The sequence below is a fragment of the Chelonia mydas genome, chromosome 1 (assembly GCF_015237465.2).
Source record: "Chelonia mydas isolate rCheMyd1 chromosome 1, rCheMyd1.pri.v2, whole genome shotgun sequence".
NCBI lineage: Eukaryota > Metazoa > Chordata > Testudines > Cheloniidae > Chelonia > Chelonia mydas.
The window spans coordinates 172575024-172594121 of record NC_057849.1 but is presented as its reverse complement, the minus strand read 5'-3'; the positions used below and the strand labels follow the sequence as shown (position 1 = coordinate 172594121).

Sequence of the window (19098 nt, the reverse complement as noted above, 5' to 3'; positions counted from 1 at the left end):
GAACGACTATCTTACAGTTTTTAAAAAAAATTGTAATAACAAATGACATTCTGAATTTCCTTGTTTTTGAATAAAGTTAAGGTTCAAACTACATCTCTTGTCTGCCAAGCTTAGACATTTTAGATTCAGAGGAGCAAACTGTCCTACAGATACAAGCTGAAATATTTAGACACAGAGGCATGAGTTAAGGACAGATTAGCAGCCAACTGTGTTTCCTGGCTCTTGACTTTTCAATTGTATTTCCTTTTATGCTAGGGCTCTAACTTACAATGGTAACAGTTAAAGAAGAAAAGCTTAATGAAAAAGAGAGATATTAGAAATGTTTAAAAATTCTCATTTATTTCACAATTGCATTCCTATGACATGACTAATGGAAAAGCAAATTAAAAGAGTTAAGTTGTTCCTTGTGGTGCAACTTAAACTTCAGCTCTGGAGGAGTAGACCAGAAAGGCATAGAACCTCAGAGCTACCCCTCTGCAAAACCATTTCCTTCCTGCTTTTCCCTTTGCTCCAGAAGGATAGTAGTTTTTTGCTGGCCTAGATCAGCAGCAAATTACAATACCCCCAGTTTAGCTTAGTTTTTCTGGATCATGTGTGGGAATGCAGAGCCAGAGGTCCACCCCATACCCCACTACTTCGTGTCTGTTTGCTCAGAGAGGGGACATAGCTGGTGCACGGTGCCTGCTTACTCAAGGCACCTGGGCCTATGTTCTGAGTAACTCATGGAGCCATGTATTGGTGGGTTACTTCTCTGTGCAGCAGTGAGTAGGTCAAGTCATATTCTGCTCCTCAATTGTGAGAAACTTTAATTGGCAGAATGGGGTGGAGAACAAAACTTAAATTGGTACTGTTGTATTTGTGAGACGTCAGACCCACTGTGATCTGAATGCAGCAGTTATATATCTGTGTCCTGTGACCTTATGTCCTACATGATGCAGCTCTAAAGAAAGTTCTTACGATACCCTGACTAGCTCCAAGGGAATTGTTGTTAATGTTCACCTTTAAGGACATTCACAACTCGGCCCCTCCCTACTTATCTGCCTTTGTCTTACAGCACTGTCATCCCACATCCCCTTCTTTTCAGTGGTGCTGATCTTGTGTCCATTTGTCTGCTGCTTCCGTAAATGTAGTTGTGGTTTTTTACATGCTGCCCTTACATATGGGATGTCCTCCCTGAACTATTCCCAAAGCTCTCTGCCCTCTCTCCATAAAGACTCACTTTTGTTGTGATGCCTGCCAGAAATTAGCCAGCCAATGATGCCTAGACTGAGGGGTATTTGGAAACAGAGCTGTTCGTTTGTTTGTATATAAGCAGGAAAAAGACCTTTCAAGTAACTTGGAAGTGTCAATCTGAGTATATAAATAACTTGTGTAACTGCATAATCTTACTGGTTTTACCTTTGTCTTCCCTTCCCACTTCCCTTCTGTTGGTTTAAATTTGTTGCTTCTTAATTCGGATTATGTCGTAAACCCTTCAGGGTAGGGACCATGTCATCTTGTGTGTTTGTACAGCACCTAGCACAATGGGATCCTGATCCTGATTTTTAAGATATAATTTATGTAGTAACGCAATTATTAAATTATGAAGTATCTGGAAAAAAGGCAAAATGATAAAAATAAAAATTTGTAGTATTGAGCATCATAAACATTGTGAATGGATTTTTTTATTTGAAATAATAGAAACTTGCTAGTAAGACAGGATCTCTTAGGTTAGTACTAATTCATTTTGCAGTATTTGTGGAATAACAGTGTTGAACAGTCTCTTCTTTCCTTGGACATTTGCTCATGTAATTCTTAAATTGCTTTCAGTGCATTGGGAATAATTATTAGTACTTACTTTATTCTAATGTAAACATCTGTTAGATCATATATGGCTGTTGCTTTGGTAGAAGTAAAGAAAAATGGTATTCTTTTGCAGAACATAAACGCTAATACTGAAGCATTTGCCATTCCAATGTATGCATGCAGTAGGTTGTTCTTTGTTGCATGAGTCTAAAGGCATATTGACTTAAATCATTAAAATATTAATCATTCAAAACTTTTACCTTAAATCCCCTGTGGCAGGTCATGCTGACCCCGAACATGCAAGGTATTATCATGGCTATAGGTAAAGCCAGGAATGTTTATGACAGGTGTGGGCCAGAAGCAGGGTTCTTTAAGGTACAACTAACGTTTCAATCTTTACTTTTCCTCTGATTTTTTTTTATTATTGGAATATTTTTTCCTATTAATGCATATTATGATTGTTCTGGCATTTGTCTGTTTTCTTTTTCTTACCTTCAGTCCACAGTTAGTAATACTTTTGTCCTGACAGAAGCATATAGAAATCTTACTAGGGGTGTGTGTTAACAATAAAGCCTTCTGATATCACTAGTCACAGCTTCTGACATTTTCTAAGAAAGATAATATTAAGGCTAGCTGTGTGAACTTGAACAATGATGGCATTTGTCTACATTTACAACAGTGCAGCAGCGCCACTGTAGTGTTTCAGTGGAGACATTACCTACACCGATGGGAGACCTTCTCCTCTTGGCATAGGTACTCCACCTCCCCGATAGGCATTACCTATGTTGATGGGAAAAGCCTTCCTGTCAACATAGCACTGTCTACACTGGGGGTTGGGTCATTATAACTACATCACTTAGGGGGGTGAATAATCCACACCCCTTAGCAACATAGTTATACCGACATAAATTCCTTGTGTAGACCAAGCCTAAATGCAAACTTCCACTAGCATGTCTCTGAGAACTCCAGCATTTTCACACAGGAACATCTCTGTGTTCACCAAAGCTTTTCAGAGAAATGTTATTCTGACTCTTGTCCTCCATAAAATAACAAGCTGAATTGTTTGGTTTGGTTTACTTGTTAGTGTCAGTATTATCCCTTTTGTATAGTGTAATTTATTATGGGGAGATATTGTTTGGGGTGCCCATTCTTTAACTTTTCAAAGTAACATTACATTTAGAAAACCATATCCAGATGTTATCAGTTTTCCTTAATATGTAAATTTTCTGAATTGCTAGTGCATAAGATTTTGAATCATCAGTGTGCCAGTGGAAGAGCCACCAGGAAATAGTGCAGAATCTTTTTTTTTTTTTTTTTTTTCCCCAAGTGAGAATGTGTGTTTATGGTACCTTAAAAGGAAAAAAAATGGAACTTGAAATGTTTTTACCTTGAGGAGTGTGTATGTGTTAACATTTGTTTTAAATATGCATAATTTCTGGTGAGACAGATACAGCCTTCTATACTCTTACCATATATAGTGAGTTAGTTTGGTTAGAAAGTGTGGTGGGAGTTTGCTTTTTCCTAACTGAAAGAGCTGGCCAGGAATTTTTCAATTAAACATTTTTCATTGGAAAATGAAGATTCATCAAAACAACTTTTTTATGGGAAAAGGTCATTGCAATGCATTTCCTGTTTTTTGAAAAATTCAAATGAAAAGTGCCACTTTTTGGTTTGAAATGACTTTTAGTTTTGAAGTTCTATTTAATGCATAGTAAGAAATATATATGGGAAAAGGTCATAATGGAAACAAAATATTTTGTTTGATCTGATTTGAAATTTTCTTCAGTTCACACAAACTTTAGAGATTACTATTTTTTGTCCTGATTTGATATGGGGAAAATATTTTAAATCTCAAAAATTCCCATGGGATGAGAGAACCATTTCACACTCAGCTCTATTCTGCTTACCTTTCTGGGGTTGGTGATGGTGTACTTGTGTATAAAAACCATACGTACGATACTTTGGCTTAAATGCGCAATTTAATAGTGAAGTGGCTGACTCAGTTTCCTAACTTGAAGAATATTAAGTGCAACTTCACGTTACTTCAGCGTGGTTTTCCATAGTCTCTTAGCTGCTCTGTGCTTAATAAAATTATATGCCATTTTATGTTTTGCATGGTATTTTACGTATAATAGTGCTTATAAAGATAATTTTCTGTTTTTTCTTTAGTTTGCTTTCGGATATGTTTGCTTTACTATTCTTGTTGAAACATATTTGAAACGAGTCACTCTTTCTAAACTGAAACCTGAAGTCTTTATAGGGTAATTGTCTTAGTTTTCAGAATCTAGCAAATCATATTCTTCAGGATTTTTGTATATAGCTTGCTTTGAGAAATTGAAAGAATCTTTCTCTGATATATTGATTGTACCGTAATCCCATTTTCTGTATATTGTATAAAGAAAAAACTATTATTTTGCTCAGCATATAAGAATCTTAGAACTCAGATAAGATGCCTGTTACTGTACTAGGTCAAGTCAAAAATGTATATGGCAAGAGTTCTTTTCTTCTGTTGGTAGACTGTCTGTAAAGTGGTATATATTAAGTGCTTTTGTCTCAGGCCTTGTCCATGCTAGAAAGGGTTGGCTGGTGTAACTATTCCGCTATAACTGTACCAGCAAATGGTCCTACTGGAGGTGCTTTTTGGCTGGTATAGTTACCTTGACTTAATTAGACCTTTATTTTGGTCCTGATAATCGATCCTTTCAGTTGAGATCATGCAAAGCTTGTCAATAGCATTTTGGTATGTCCAAGGAAAAGAATAAAATTGAACACATAAACACACACACAGACATACACCTCTACATTCCACTAGGCTAGTTAAAATCCCACCCTTGAAAACGAGATGAGGGCTTTCTCCGGTCTTCACATGCCTCTAAATGTATAGCATTTCACCTATGCATTGAGTGTCTTGGAAGGAACAAGAAGGAAACCCTTGAATTCCTAAGTAGAAAGAGGAACTACCTGCAATATCCAGTTTATTCTGTGAAAAAAGACTGTTATGTTTGTTAAATGTTAGTTAAAGTTTTGGAAACTGGCAGAAACCTGTATAGAAGAAGAGATTTTAATTATGTGAAAGAAATGGTGATACGTCTTGCAGAGATGAGTAGCCTTGTCAAGTGTCTGGGAAGAAAGGAATTTGGAGTATTAAACTGGATGTTTATTACTAAGTGCTTTGAAACTGCCTGTTGTTTTTCTGTTGTGTTCCAGATTTGTTAGTGTTAATATACATTATCTTACATAGAGGCATTGTATACATTCACTCTAGTTCAAGTTGACATTTGTTTACCATAGTGCTTGACCATTTTTGTACCTTTAGAAAAAAAAAATCTTGAAATACAGTAAGATCCGTCACCATTTCTCTCAGTGATTTGTCTTTTGTTTTACACAGTGGTCAGAGTCCATAATTAAGTAGTTAATGAGCACAATTGAAAAGTTTTCAGGAAAACTAGAATTTCTGTGTTTAAAAAAAAATAGTGCCTGCAAAGATGGAAAAGTATTTCTTGTGACACTAGCGTAAAGGAAAAACAGTGTAAAATACTAAATGTTTATGCTGTTAAGGCCTTATAAGGCGGGATAGAAACTTGTTTTAAGTATTTGTTTTCAGTAGAAATCAGATAGTTAGGTTCTTAGTGTAAACCATTTCCATCACGCTTAAATATATTTTTAAAAAGCTTTACACATTCATTAAACATTCTCTGAAAATAAATTTTGCATTTTAACCGTGGGCAAAAACTATTTTTCAACATGAAAGCTTTCAGAATAATTTACTGGCTAAAATGGCTGCAATTGTCCTGTACGGCTTCTGGATGTAGAGACATATAGTAGGTATCTTTACCTTGGGTAAAAAGATGGGACGGCTGGAGAAGTGGTTGGATAGTAAAAAGCTAAATCTTCCCTGAGGAGGTGAGAAAATGATGTTGAAGTTCTGCCCATATGGCAGTGATAGCTGATCAGAGAGAGAGGAACAACTTCGGTTTTGTTTTTAAATGTTAAATGACTCCCATTACAAGGGTACTTTGGGAATATGTTTAAGTAGGACAGGGCTGGGGAATTACTAAGCATCTTGTAGCATGGCCAGCAATATGAGGATGTTAACTTCACAGAAATAAAAATAATTCACTTGTCAAGGGCTAACTAGAAAAAAAAACAACTGATATTTTTGGTTAAATTATGTAGGCAATTAAATTGGAGTATGCACGGCTACTAAAATTGGCTCAGGATGATCCACCACCTGAATGTGATTACCGTTTGCATCATGCAGTTGTCTATTTCATGCAAAACGAGGCACCAAAGAAAATAATTGAGAGAACATTACTGGAGCAGTTTGGAGATCACAATCTGAGCTTTGATGAAAGGTAATGGGAAAATGAGACGTGCTAATCTTATACTATTAAATTTTTTATTCAGAGGATACAATATTTAACTCTGCTTTATGTATTGTATGTATAACGTGGGTATTAGGTACTCATCATGAACAATATATTTGCCTAGCCACCACTTCAGAATGGTTTCCCTTTACACAATGTTGCAATTTTCACATGAAATACTACTTTTAAGAAATACATAATTAAATTGTGAAACTACTTGCTGCAATATATCAGTGCTGCCAAGAACTTAGTAGCATTCAGGATATAATTAAATATTTATGTGGATAATGGGAACATCCACGGTTAAATTAGATAGAGTAACATTAAAGAGAAATCCTTATGTTTGATGGCATAAATCAATTGATGATTAGAAAGAGATGTTCACTATGGGTGTAATATTCCATAGTTTATCATTACATATTCTTGTTCCTTTCTCTGAAACAACTTGTACTGGTCACAGTAAAAACAAAAAAACAGCACACCAGGCTAGATGGACAGCTTGTCTAATTCACTATGGCAATTTTCTGTGCTCCACCCTAACTATTACCAACTGTTCACCTATTTAAAAACACAAACTGAAAGATTATAGTACTGCACCCTGAATCCCTCACAGTACCAGCACTTGAAGCTTCAGATCCTAATTCTCTAAGATGGTTTTAAAAAAATAGTTACAAGTTCAGGGAGGTTTAAGTCACCTGATTTTTAACTTTTTTAAAAAACTGATAGGGCGTTTTGGTAGAGGAAGAAAGTTAAAATATAGTGATTGATTTACATATTTGTAAAGTAATTATGAGAAAGTCCTGTACCCTCTGCCTGTGAATACATGGCAAGGAACTCAAGAAGTATACGGGAAATCACACTTCCTGTCTGTATTTTTGTCAAAGTTGTAGTGCTCTAATAATGTTTACTTGCAGTATTTTAGGCTAATATCTCTGCAGTGTTAACATGTGTCTGTGAGTTTTCAGTTACCACCAATTAATTTTTTTTGCAACTCTTCTTTCTTTGTTTTTAAGGTGCCGCAACATAATGAAAGTGGCTCAAGCCAAACTTGAAATGATAAAGCCTGATGAAGTAAACATGGAGGAGTATGAGGCCAGTATTTTTTCTTTCCTAATAAATTGTAACAGAGAATAATTATCTACTAAAATTCAGAAAAGATCTTTTGTTCATTTACAGTGAACAGTTTATCTTGTTAACCAAATTTCCCAAGTTCATGCCATAAGATGTATAGATCAGCTGCTGAAAGACCCTTTATTTTTGGGGAGGACAAATTTGACTAGGGCCATAATTAAAAGATAGTTTATTGGTCTTGGCCAACTCCCTAATGACTTGATATCATTAACAGCACCCCATGGTTTATCAGTGTGAATTAATTGGCTTTTCCGACGAGAAGTCGGCATCTAGTAAAATAGCATGGGTGGTTTCAGGTCAGTAGGACCTGGCTACTGTTTATCTCCAGCTGGTATGCTGTCATTCCCAGTGTATTGGCGAGAATCAGATTCATGTACATCCTGTCTCACACCGAGACTACTTGCAGATTAATCTCTCGCCATCCTCCTCACCCAAAACCCTTGACATTTTGAAGTACTTGATCAATACATCCTGACTTTAAAATGCTGACAAATACTACTCAAGAATGAAACTTCTACAAGTCATTTCTGAGAAACTGGTCACATTCCAGCTAAATATCAAGTGACGTCTGTTTAGCAAAGCATTTAATCACGTTTGAAGTGATGCATGTGCTTTAAATGAATTGGGGCCTAAATCCTTCAGATGGACTTCTTTTCCCACACAGGTCCCCATGCCTCACTTAAACCTCATCTTTTTGCCAATAGAGCCAAACAGAAGGTAATTTTCCCCCCTCACCTATCCAACGGAAGACAGAGATGCTCTGCGCTCCTTCACCAGCCTAAAGGCCTGAAATAGGCTAGGTGGCCTTTCTGTGTGCTTTCCCTCCCCAGTGTAGGGGAAGGATTGGAGGATTCACAGCGTGGCAGGTTCTTTGCCACACTTCTTTTTCTGTTCTGGTTTCAAGTTCCTTCCCACTCCTGCATAACTTCACATAGATGTACACTACAGATCTTGGCTGTGTCACACCTGGGTGCCACCTCTCCCCCTTTCACATGTGTAAAACACCTTTTTCTGCTAAATTGAGGTAGGAGAGATATCTATATCTGCAAAGGTAAAATTAGGATTTATCATATATAGACAGTAAATGTTTCATGGAACCTCATGCAGGCTCTTGTGTTGGGGGGAATTTTACCATAAATGGATATCTGGCAAGCCGTGCTGGGGTTGGAGTTCTGTCCCTTGCAGGCAATTAAGAGCTGCCATTCTAACCTACTGGAATAGAAACATGCTTCAAATTTGAAGTAAAACATTCATTTGCCTATAGAATATTGGAAAAGTAACTCCAGTACAAACCACATTGCTTTTGGCTTGCAGTATTGTAACATTTTGCTTCCCCTGTTTATAGATTAAAATTAGAGCCTGATTTTTACACACACACACACACACACAAACACACACACACACGGATCTGATGACATAATCCCAAATGTCTCAGTTGCTCCATACAGCCCAGATATATATGGTCATATAAATACTTCAGCATGACAGAAATGTAAATACTTGGTCATATGGTCATGTAAATACTTCAGCATACTCCATACAGACCATATATATATGGTCATGTAAATACTTCAGCATGACAGAAGTCCAAAACATAGATAATCCTATTTTGGTCGTTCTCCTTCCCACTCCCAGGAGATGAAAAGGACATTTTACAGTGCTGCCAGGAATTTCCCTTAGACTGCTATATTTGTTCCTTTCAAATGGCAATGAATTCTGTAAACATAATCCTATGGAATTTTTGTTTTATCACTTTACCAACTTTTAGAATTTTCTTTTTCTCTTTGTGTGACAAATATTTAGATAGTTAGATTTTTTTTCTTTTACGTGAAAAATATTTTCCAAATTCTTTGATTTATCCCCCAAACCATTCATGAGTCCTTATTAAATGTATGCAATGCTGTGTGAAGAGGGCAAAATGTATCTCTCCTTTGTATGAATGAACATTCTTAATACACTTTCTTATGTGCAGAGATGGCATCAAGAATATAGAAATTACAGAGAAACAACCATGTATCTCATGGTAGGATTGGAACTTTTTCAAAAAAAGAGGTAAGAAGAGACATTATAGAATTCAGACTGCGGGGTTATTTTAAATTGGTTACATTAAATACTCAGTTTCTGAGGGGGGGAAAGCAATGTAAACGATAAACCAAATGTATGGAAAAATAATAAATGTAAAAGAAAAATAATTTGTAAGTGTATTGCAAATACACCATTCTTTTTCAGAAAAGACCAATATTGCTTTCAGTATATTAGAATGGGCAGCTGTATATATTTGACAATTTGTTGCATAAATTAAAATGACGACAATACAGAAGAACCACCCATAAATATAATCATCTCCACTATCCTCAATAATTTGGGGGGGGGGAAGTGAGGGGCAACTGGCTTTCCAAAATGCCCGGTAGGTTAGTAAATGTAACCTCTGAAGACCAAAGTGGAGAGCAATTTCCAAAGTCAAGGACCTCTTGCTAAGAATCACCTGCCAGCATCGCCCTTTTATTATACAGAGGGGGCTTGAGCACTTAAGCTTATTTTGAGAACTTGGTGAAAGAGGGAATAAGGCCTAACAAATTACAACCTGCATTCAGAGTTACTCTACCACATTGATCCAAAACTGGACTTTGCACACGGTTTATGCGGATAAATAAGGATGATGGTAAAACATGCTCAACCCAAAGAAAGTCCTGCAAAGATGAAAAGAATATTGAGTATGCACTTAACCATCCTGAAGTGACTCAAAGCTCAGATCTGGTCACAGTAGTAGTAGATGCAGTCACTGAACCCAAAATCTGTGTAGAGTACCTACTTTGGATGTGGTCTGCACTGCCATAAAGAAATTGCAAAGCGGGCATGATGCTGGATCTGATGACATAACCCCAAACTTCTCAGTTGCTCCATTCAGCCCATAAGTGTAGCATTACACCAACTTTTTTCCCCCCAGATTTGTACAGGGAAGGTACCAGCAGAGTAGAAGGAAGGGATCATCATCCCACTTTGTAAGGGGTAATGCCTATGTGGTGAGTTAGGAGACACAGGCCCATAACCTTGCTTTCTGTTACCGGAAAAGTTTTTATACATGTCCTACTCACCCAGCTCCAGCCTAACTTTGTGAAACGCCATCACCCAGGGCAGTCAGGTATCATTGCTGGATGATCTACAATGGACGTTGTACTTGCTCTTCATTTTTATCTGAGATCCATCAAGAATTCAGTCGTCCTTTGACAGCAGCATTTGGAGACTTAGTCAGCCTTCAATTCTGTTAATTGAGCTGCCCTCCGGAAGGCCCTACAAGGCACTGATGTTCCCGATATCCTCCTGAGGTGAATTAAAGATCTACGTAATAAGTTAGGGACACAGGTGCAATGGAGGACCCCTAGGTCTAACAGAGTTTACAGTAGATCCCAGGTGAAGCAGGGATGTGTCTTGGCCCCAGCGCCATTCTGCCAGACAATAGATTGGCTCTTTGAGCAAGTCTCTACAAATAACAGTATAATTGTCAGTTTAACTTCTTTTACCAACCTGGATTATGCAGATGACATCCTCTTCAGACAGCTTGCATATGACCTGAAAGACAGGAGAGCTTCTGCTACAGGGCAGCTGCCCTTGGGCTAAAGATTTCATGGGCAAAATCAAAAATCCAGTGTCAGGGCAAAAGTCGTGATTCAAGACATCTGTGCTGCCGGAAGTAGTGGATGATTTCAGCTCTCTAGACAATAATTTGTCATCAGATGGGCGCAGCCAACCAGACATCCTCAGGATAGACCGTTTAGCAGCCTCAGCCATGAAAGACCTCTGTAGGGTCTGGAGACAAAAAGAAGGTGAAAGTATATACAAAAGTACAGATTTATCAGACCTTTGTACTGCTGATCCTCTTACGGATCTGAAACATGGGTGGTGCTTAAACAAGACAGCAGGAGGCATTTCATATGTGTGTTAGTGGCAACTACTGGCCATAAGATAGTTTGATTTTTATCAGTAACACGGACGTATTATTCAGAACTGGCCTTGAGAGGTTTGAAGTCATCAGCGATTACTACCACAAGAACTTTTTGGTCATATACCCCATCTTGGAGATAAAGTCCCAGCATGTGGAGCCCTGAAGATCAGACTTGAGGTCAGAAGGGGACATTGCCCAGCCATGGACTGGTGGTGGCCACAGAGCCATCCATGCTTAACTTGGTTGAGCCAGGATTAAAATTGTGTGTTGAGACATTTTATGTCTTAGCCAGAGTCCCACTCCCTGAGAATCTTAAAGCCTGTTTCGGTAGGACTAACACAGCAAATGTCTTGCCTGTACAATGTTCCCATCCATTGAGATCTCTATGGAGCTGTTGCGTGGTGTTCTCTCAGTACGTTTACTTTGCATTACTATCTGGATACCATGGTCTTAGATGGAGGTCCAGCTTGGAAGAGTAACATAAGTCACTTCATAAAGAACTTCTCTGCCCTCCTTCCACCTGGGCTTGATTGATTGATATGGCTTGTATTGCTTGGTGGATCACCTATGGCTATCCCAAAGGAGGAGTGAATACTAACTAGGAATTGTCATTCCTTGAAGCACTTGCTTCTGTGTATATATGCTCTCTGTTTGCCTCTCTTTCTCCTCTGAATTTCATGGATATGTCCTTGAACTCTGACGTTTGAGAGAGAATGGATGGGGACAGTGTCTACCACCACTATATAATTTCAGGCACAGTGTTTAGTGCTGTAAGAGGGCATTGATGCCACCCACAATCACCATGGCTTTCCTTAATCTTTTGAAACTGCAGTACTGGGACACATCTCATTCTTGTGAATGTGAAAAACACAACGCCCTCAGCCAACTCCTTTTTATTGCAAGTAATCTTTCTCTTTCAGTTTATTTTCCATTCCATAAACTGCCATTCCAAATAGACTTTACAGTCAGAGGGGACCATCGTGATCATCTAGTCTCACCTCCTGCACATGGCAGGCCACAGAACCTCACCCACCCACTCCTGTAGTAGACCCCTAACCTCTGGCTGAGTTACTGAAATCCTCAAATCATGATTTAAAGACTTCAAGTTCCAGAGAATCCACCATTTACCTAGTTTAAACCTGCAAGTGGTCTATGTCTCCTGTAGCAGAGGAAGAAGAAAATCCCCCAAGGTCTCTGCCGATCTGACCTGGGGGAAAATTCATTCCTAACCCCAAATATGGTGATCAGTTAGACCCTGAGCATGTGGGCAAGACCCACCAGGAAGATACCTGGGAAAGAATTCTCTGTAATAACTCAGAACTCTCCCCATCTAGTGCCCTGTCTCCAGATGTTGGGGATTTTTGAAGCTGGCAGTCACCAATGGGCCTCATGCCATCATAGGCCATCTCATTATACCATCCCCTCTGTAAACTTATCAAGCTCAGTCTTAAAGCCAGTTAGGTTTTTTGCCCCCACTGCTCCCCTTGGAAGGCTGTTCCAGAACTTCACTTCTCTGATGGTTAGAAGTCTTTGTCTAATTTCAATCCTAAACTTATTGATAGCCAGTTTATATCCATTTGTTTTTGTGTCCACATTGGTACTTAGCTTAAATAGCTCCTCTCCCTCCCTGGTATTTATCCCTCTGATGTATTTATAGAGAGCAGTTCTATCTCCCCTCAGCCTTCTTTTGGTTAGGCTAAACAAGCTAAGCTCCTTGTGTCTCCTCTCATAAAGTAGGTTTTCCATTCCTCTGATCATCCTCCTAGCCCTTCTCTGCACCTGTTCCAGTTTGAATTCATCTTTCTTAAACTTGGGAGACCAGAATTGCACACAGTATTTCGGATGAGTTCTCCCCAGTGCCTTGTATAATAGTACTACCCTGCCTCTACTGGAAATACCTCACCTGATTCATCCTAGGATTACATTAATCTCTTTCATGGCTGCATCACCTTGGTGGTTTAGTCATCCTGTGATCAACCAGTACATCTAGGTCTTTCTCCTTTGTCACTTCCAACTGATAAGTCCCCAGTTTATAGCAAAAGTCTTGTTGGTTCCTAAATTCATGACCTTGCACTTTGCACTATTAAATGTCATCCCATTTCTATTATTCCAGTTTACAAGGTCATCCAGATATTCTTGTATCATATTCCAGTCCTTCTCTGTATTGGTAATACTTCCCAACTTCGTGATATCCACAAGTTTTAATAGCACATTCCCACTTTTTGTGCTAAGGTCAGTAGTAAAAATGTTAAATAAGATTGGTCCCAAGACCAGTCCCTGAGGAACTCCACTATCTTCGCAGATGACACAAAGCTTGGAGGTATTGCTGATACAGAGGAGGACCGGACTATCATACAAGGAAGTCTGGATGACCTTGTAACCTGAAGTAATAGAAATGTGATGGAATGTAATCGTGTACGGTCATGCATTTAGGGAATAACAACAAGAATTTTTGCTATAACATCCAAATTTGTAAGTTGCTCCACTGTGAAGGCCCTGGTATATCCTCACATGTGTTCTGTATGATTTTCATGTGTATGTAATGTTAAAAGTACAGAAAATGTCCGAAGAAGAGCTAGCCTCCTATGCTCACTAGTATAGCTGCAGCAAATACACCTCGGTGCTCTGTTTCGCTGAAACTTTTTTTATTGAGGCTTTCACCTTAAGCTGTTCGCTTGTACAAAAATTATTTTTTTCTTTACATGAGTACTCATTTCAAGGCATCTTTAGAAGGCACATGCCTTCATTTTCTCTTTCTGTTTCTCTAACTCAGACTATGCCAAAGTTTCCTAATGTATTCACTAGAAGTGAAAGATGAAACACTCGCTAATCCTTTTTGACAACCGGTGTCAAAGCAGTGAGGTCTGTTTTGTCTATCATCAGATTTTGTTGTCGGGTTCTTTATTATTCATCCCCCTGACAGTAATGTACATATCTCTATCATTAGTTTAGATTAAGGTGAAAATTGCCAGTAGACTACTGATACAAATATTTGCTTTTGGGAGACCATGCCAGTCACACATCTGTGAACATTTCCATCAGTCTAAATACAAGTGGTAATTTGGGGACATTATAATTAATGTACCTGAAAATAAGTTTTCTCTTAGAAGTTCACACTTGAAAAATGAAATCACACTATTCCACACCCAATTTGCAAAGGTTTAAATGGCTACACAAACTGCAGGATAGTGAAGAATCAGACCAAATGTGTCACGAATGTGTAGAAGAAAACTGTTTTCCTGTGTATATAAGGCCTAATTCATAGCCATTTGAAGTCAATGGAAAACCTCCCATTGATTTCAGCTTTGGATCCAGCTTATGGTTGCAACAGAAAGTTGTACTGATGTGCATTGAGGAGAAAATGTCCTAACCAATACCAAGGGAAACCATATCAAGTGTGAGTGTTTGAATGCTTGTTTTATTGTATTGACCTTTGAAAAGATACAGAAACAAATGATACCTACCTGTACAAGGGCATTATAAATCTGATGTGTGTATATATATTTTTTGTGTGTGTTTTAGTTATATGGAAGCCTTGCTTTACCTTATCTATGCTTACCAGAATAACAAAGAACTCTTGTCCAAAGGCCTGTATAGAGGGCATGATGAAGAGCTGATATCCCATTACAGAAGAGAATGTTTGCTAGTAAGTGGAATATGACCCTAATTTTGTAGTTGTTGCATGTGTGAAATAGTAGACAACCTCAGGTAATTGTTATGCAAAGTTGCAATTAAAAAACCCTTTGTATATTAATGTAACCAATTAAGGGCATCCCTCCCCTTGTAAGAACAGGGCCAACAATGGAGAAGGAAGCAATGTAAAATATGAGGATTAAAAGGAAAACTTATAATTTCTGTTGTTCCTACAGAGTATGTAGCTGCCTGTTTTACTGGGGCATTATGATGAACCTGTCCACTGCCACACATAGTGTGGCAAAGAACAGTGGTACACCCTAGTTTTGGACAGCAAACGGCCACATTGCCACAGTGCGACTAGTTGACAGGAGACTAATGCTAGAAAAGGCAGCAGTAGAAATAGATTTTTCTCTCTCCTCCACCCCCCCCCCCCCCCCCCCCCCGCCCCCAACTTGATTTTATTCAGCCATAGGAAGAAGTAGCAACAGAGGGAGTGGGGATCTAGCCTTCGGCAGGGATGGCTACAACAATTACAAGTAATCAGGCACCCGTTCACGGGTCTGTTAGAGGGAAGCATAGCCTAAGACCCGATCCGTTTAGTGAAGAATTTTCAAGATTGCCCTGACTTAAAACTTGTGATATGGTCACTGCTGGTTTTCAAATTGTTTTTTTTTGTGTGAGGAATAAATCTTTTTTTAAGAAGCTGATACTTCGTGAAACATGAAATGCTAAGTACTTACAAGTTTTCCTTTTTTATGGTGTTGCATGAAGAAACTAAATGAACATGCTGCGGCACTCTTTGAGTCTGGAGATGATCAGGAAGTAAATAATGGGCTGATCATTATGAATGAGCTCATTGTCCCATGCTTGCCATTACTGCTGGTGGATGAAACGGAAGAGAAGGATATTGCTGCTGTGGAAGATATGAGAAACCGCTGGTGTTCGTATCTTGGACAAGAAATGGAACGTAAGTCGTATGTATTTAGGGTGACCAGAGGTTCCGATTTTTATCGTGACAGTCCCGATATTCGCAGCTTTGTCTAATATAGGCACCTATTACCCCCCACTCCCGGTCCCCATTTTTCACACTTGCTATCTAGTCACCCTCTATGTATTTCTTAACTTCAAAGGCTCCTCCACACACACAATGCCGTAGACAAAATGACTCTGATCTTGAAGTCAGATATAGCTTATGTCTATCTTCAAGTTCTGTCTTATCTTATCAAAATCTTTTGTTCCTTTGAAATATGCTTTGAAATCCATAGGTGACAAGTGTTATTGTGTTGGGCCCTAAAAGAGCTAAGTATTGTATGACGTTTGTTTAGAGGTGGAAAAGTTTTCACATTCATACGATTGCATATTTAATTTTTGTTTCAGTGTATTCCTGATGATCTTGAGAATATTTTAGTCTAGTACTCAGCACGGTCATACTGAATGACTCATTTACTTATTCCTAGTTGAAGCCTAGAGTACTAAGGAAAGGTGTTTGTAACAAAGTGAAACTAACTAAAAGAGGAAGTTGGTGCTATGGAGCAATTTTTCACTTTATTGCTCCTAAGGCCAGTAAGTTCTTATATTGACTTTTTTTTATATATATATTTGCAGCTAATTTGCAAGAAAAGCTGACAGACTTCCTGCCAAAACTTCTAGATTGCTCTACGGAGATTAAAGGTTTCAATGATCCACCAAAGTTACCTTCCTATTCCACACACGAACTGTGTGAGCGATATGCCCGAATCATGTTGTCACTCAGTCGAACTCCAGCCGATGGAAGATAAACTCTGCAAACCTTCATAAGCACATTATATAAACTTTTTTAGTTCTTAACCCTTGCCTACCTGTCACAGGGTTTGCTTGTTGCTGCTATAGTTTTTAACTTTTTTTATTTTAATAATTGCAAAAGACAAAATGGCTGTACAGACATTAGCCAGACTACAAACAGTTAAAGCTGAGAATCGCATGGGGCTCGGTTTTTGTTTCAGCCAGAATTGATGCAACATTACAAAACTGCTTTCTTGCCACCTGTCTGTTACAGTATTACTTTGCTTTTATCTTAATATCCTTTACTTTATCAACGGCTTTCTATTCAGTCTGGATCATTCTGTGACTGCAACTCTTTTAAGTGTCCAGTGCTGTGTAAATACATGGTACTTGATAGCTTGTAAATGAAATGGAAGAATAAAGTTTTATTTATGGCTACTCCTGTGTTTGCAAGCAGATACATTGTATATTAGTGTATTATATAGCTATTTTTTTAGACCAGAAACGGATGCAATATGTTGGTGGGTCATTAAGTTCATAGGCATGATTCTTCAGGATTTACAGCCAATTTCTTTAGAGATGGTCACTGATTACTGTATGTCAGCACATTGGAAATCTGTCACAGTATTATTACACACCTTACTTTTTGTATATTCCTTACTGATCTGTATAATACTGCATCTGAACACATTTATTTTGAAGCCGCATTGGGTTTAAAGTGAAGTTAGAGGCTTGCTTCTGAAACAAAAATTAATTGCACCTTTCTTCTATTCATAGGAGACCCTTTTTTAAAAAAACAAAAACTATTTTCCATAGGACTAGAAGCTATATTAGATACAGCAGGCGCTCAGATTTCTTTTGAAAGACTTGATTGAGTAGAGTAAATTAAATGGAGGATTTGTAATTGTGAAATATGTATGACTCTAGAATCCATCACAGATACTCATATTTTTTGTTTTATAAGGTTTGTGTTTCAATTATGTAAACTGCACACTACTCTAGCTCAGAAATGTAACCTTCCACTAACTCTTGCTGTGAAGTTGGTTGCTCGTACTGTTATAGTAAAGGATTTCAGAAATACTATATCTGCGCTAATTTACTTTCTCTCAGAAGTAAATGAAGAACTTTGTAGAGTTTGTTTTGTAGAACTGAAATACTGTCTGATTTTAATGAAGAAACTCGATTATTTTGTGAAAAGGAGTTAATGCATCCTTAGGTAATCCTGTTACCTGAAAATATTTTGATTCCTCATCTTTATAGAGAACATTTTGTGCTAGAACAGTAAAAGATGTAAATATTTGTGTGTATGTGTTTATTGGAGCGACACCCAATAGTACTGTTGTTGGTTCTATCTTGTGTTTTTCTTTTACGACTAACAAAATAGTGAAAAGGGGAGGGAAGAGTGGATAAAGCTCAAAAATTGCCAATCTGGCAGTATAACGGGTCTCACTTTGGACCTCACAAAAATAAGTGGTTTAGTCTATCCTTAAATCTCATCAACAGCCTGCAGACTACTTATTACTTTTTTGGGATGGCCCTGTTATTTTGTATTAGACTGAAGTATGTAAAATGTTGGCACATTGGTTCAAAATCTGTTAAAGGATTTTTCTCTGCGGTCTTCAAAAATATATCAAAAATAATATTAACTATTTTCAAAAATATGCAAAATAGTAACACTTCAATAGTGCCCAGAAGCCAAGTAGTAATTCTTGTTCCAGGAAAGAACAAATAGAAAAGTCTGAAACTCTGCATATTGTCTCACACCGCAATTAAGGACAGTGTAGAAGAGCTACAGGCATGTGCACTTAGCAGGTGAAAATATGATTTCAAAGGGTGTGATGATGGTTATCTGTAGCACGTTCCATCTGAAGGTGTGACTCAATTGTATATTTACTTACTTACAGTAACTATGTTTAAACCTAGAGCTTTTGACAGATTTAAGCAAAGCTGGTAAACTTACATCTTTAGTAACAGAGATAAAAGTGAACCAGGGATTATATTTAATAATATAATCCATTATCAAGATGTTGAGCTTCCTTTATAATATATAAACAAGGCCTGAATGAGATTCAAACTGTTCTAATTTTCTCCCCATTTTCCTCCACTTGGGAGAAAAGCTCTTTTTGCTAAATCTTCAAATATCCACAGCTTCAGTGGAGGGCTGAGGAATCTCCCTATCCAGTCCTCCATCAAAAATAGAGAAGACAAGACATTCCATCTTTTAAAAATGAAAAGCAGGGGGAATCCCTGTATTTGGGAGAAAAGGAGACTTTCAAAATCCTTTTATACATAAGAAAGAAGCAAAGGTAAAACCTAAGTGTCTTTCCTTTGGTGAGTTATCTACAATGTTTCCCAACTCAGTTTTTCAGCTCTTCACTGAAATATCTTATGCCTTTGAGCGTAGCATAGTCCATACTGTGTGTGCATCCGATGAAGTGAGCTGTAGCTCACGAAAGCTTATGCTCAGATATATTT

General features: G+C 38.0%; 1 protein-coding gene across 12 annotated transcripts in view; it reads left to right on the top strand.

The window, feature by feature from the left end:
• The window catches only part of USP25 (ubiquitin specific peptidase 25), a 141452-nt gene extending 123530 nt beyond the window's left edge, over window positions 1-17922 (top strand). For 7 of the 12 annotated variants that reach the window (XM_037905800.2, XM_043538341.1, XM_043538344.1 and 4 more), the window contains 7 exons: window positions 2065-2160; window positions 5962-6140; window positions 7166-7244; window positions 9256-9335; window positions 14749-14872; window positions 15634-15829; window positions 16468-17922. In XM_037905800.2, coding sequence (XP_037761728.1) covers window positions 2065-2160; window positions 5962-6140; window positions 7166-7244; window positions 9256-9335; window positions 14749-14872; window positions 15634-15829; window positions 16468-16640 — 927 coding nt within the window. In that variant the 3' untranslated portion in view covers window positions 16641-17922. Of the gene's footprint in view, window positions 1-2064; window positions 2161-5961; window positions 6141-7165; window positions 7245-9255; window positions 9336-14748; window positions 14873-15633; window positions 15830-16467 lie in introns of those variants that run through there. The other 5 variants (XM_037905808.2, XM_043538346.1, XM_043538345.1 and 2 more) reach the window with 3 other exon arrangements.
• Window positions 17923-19098: the final 1176 nt, after the last annotated feature.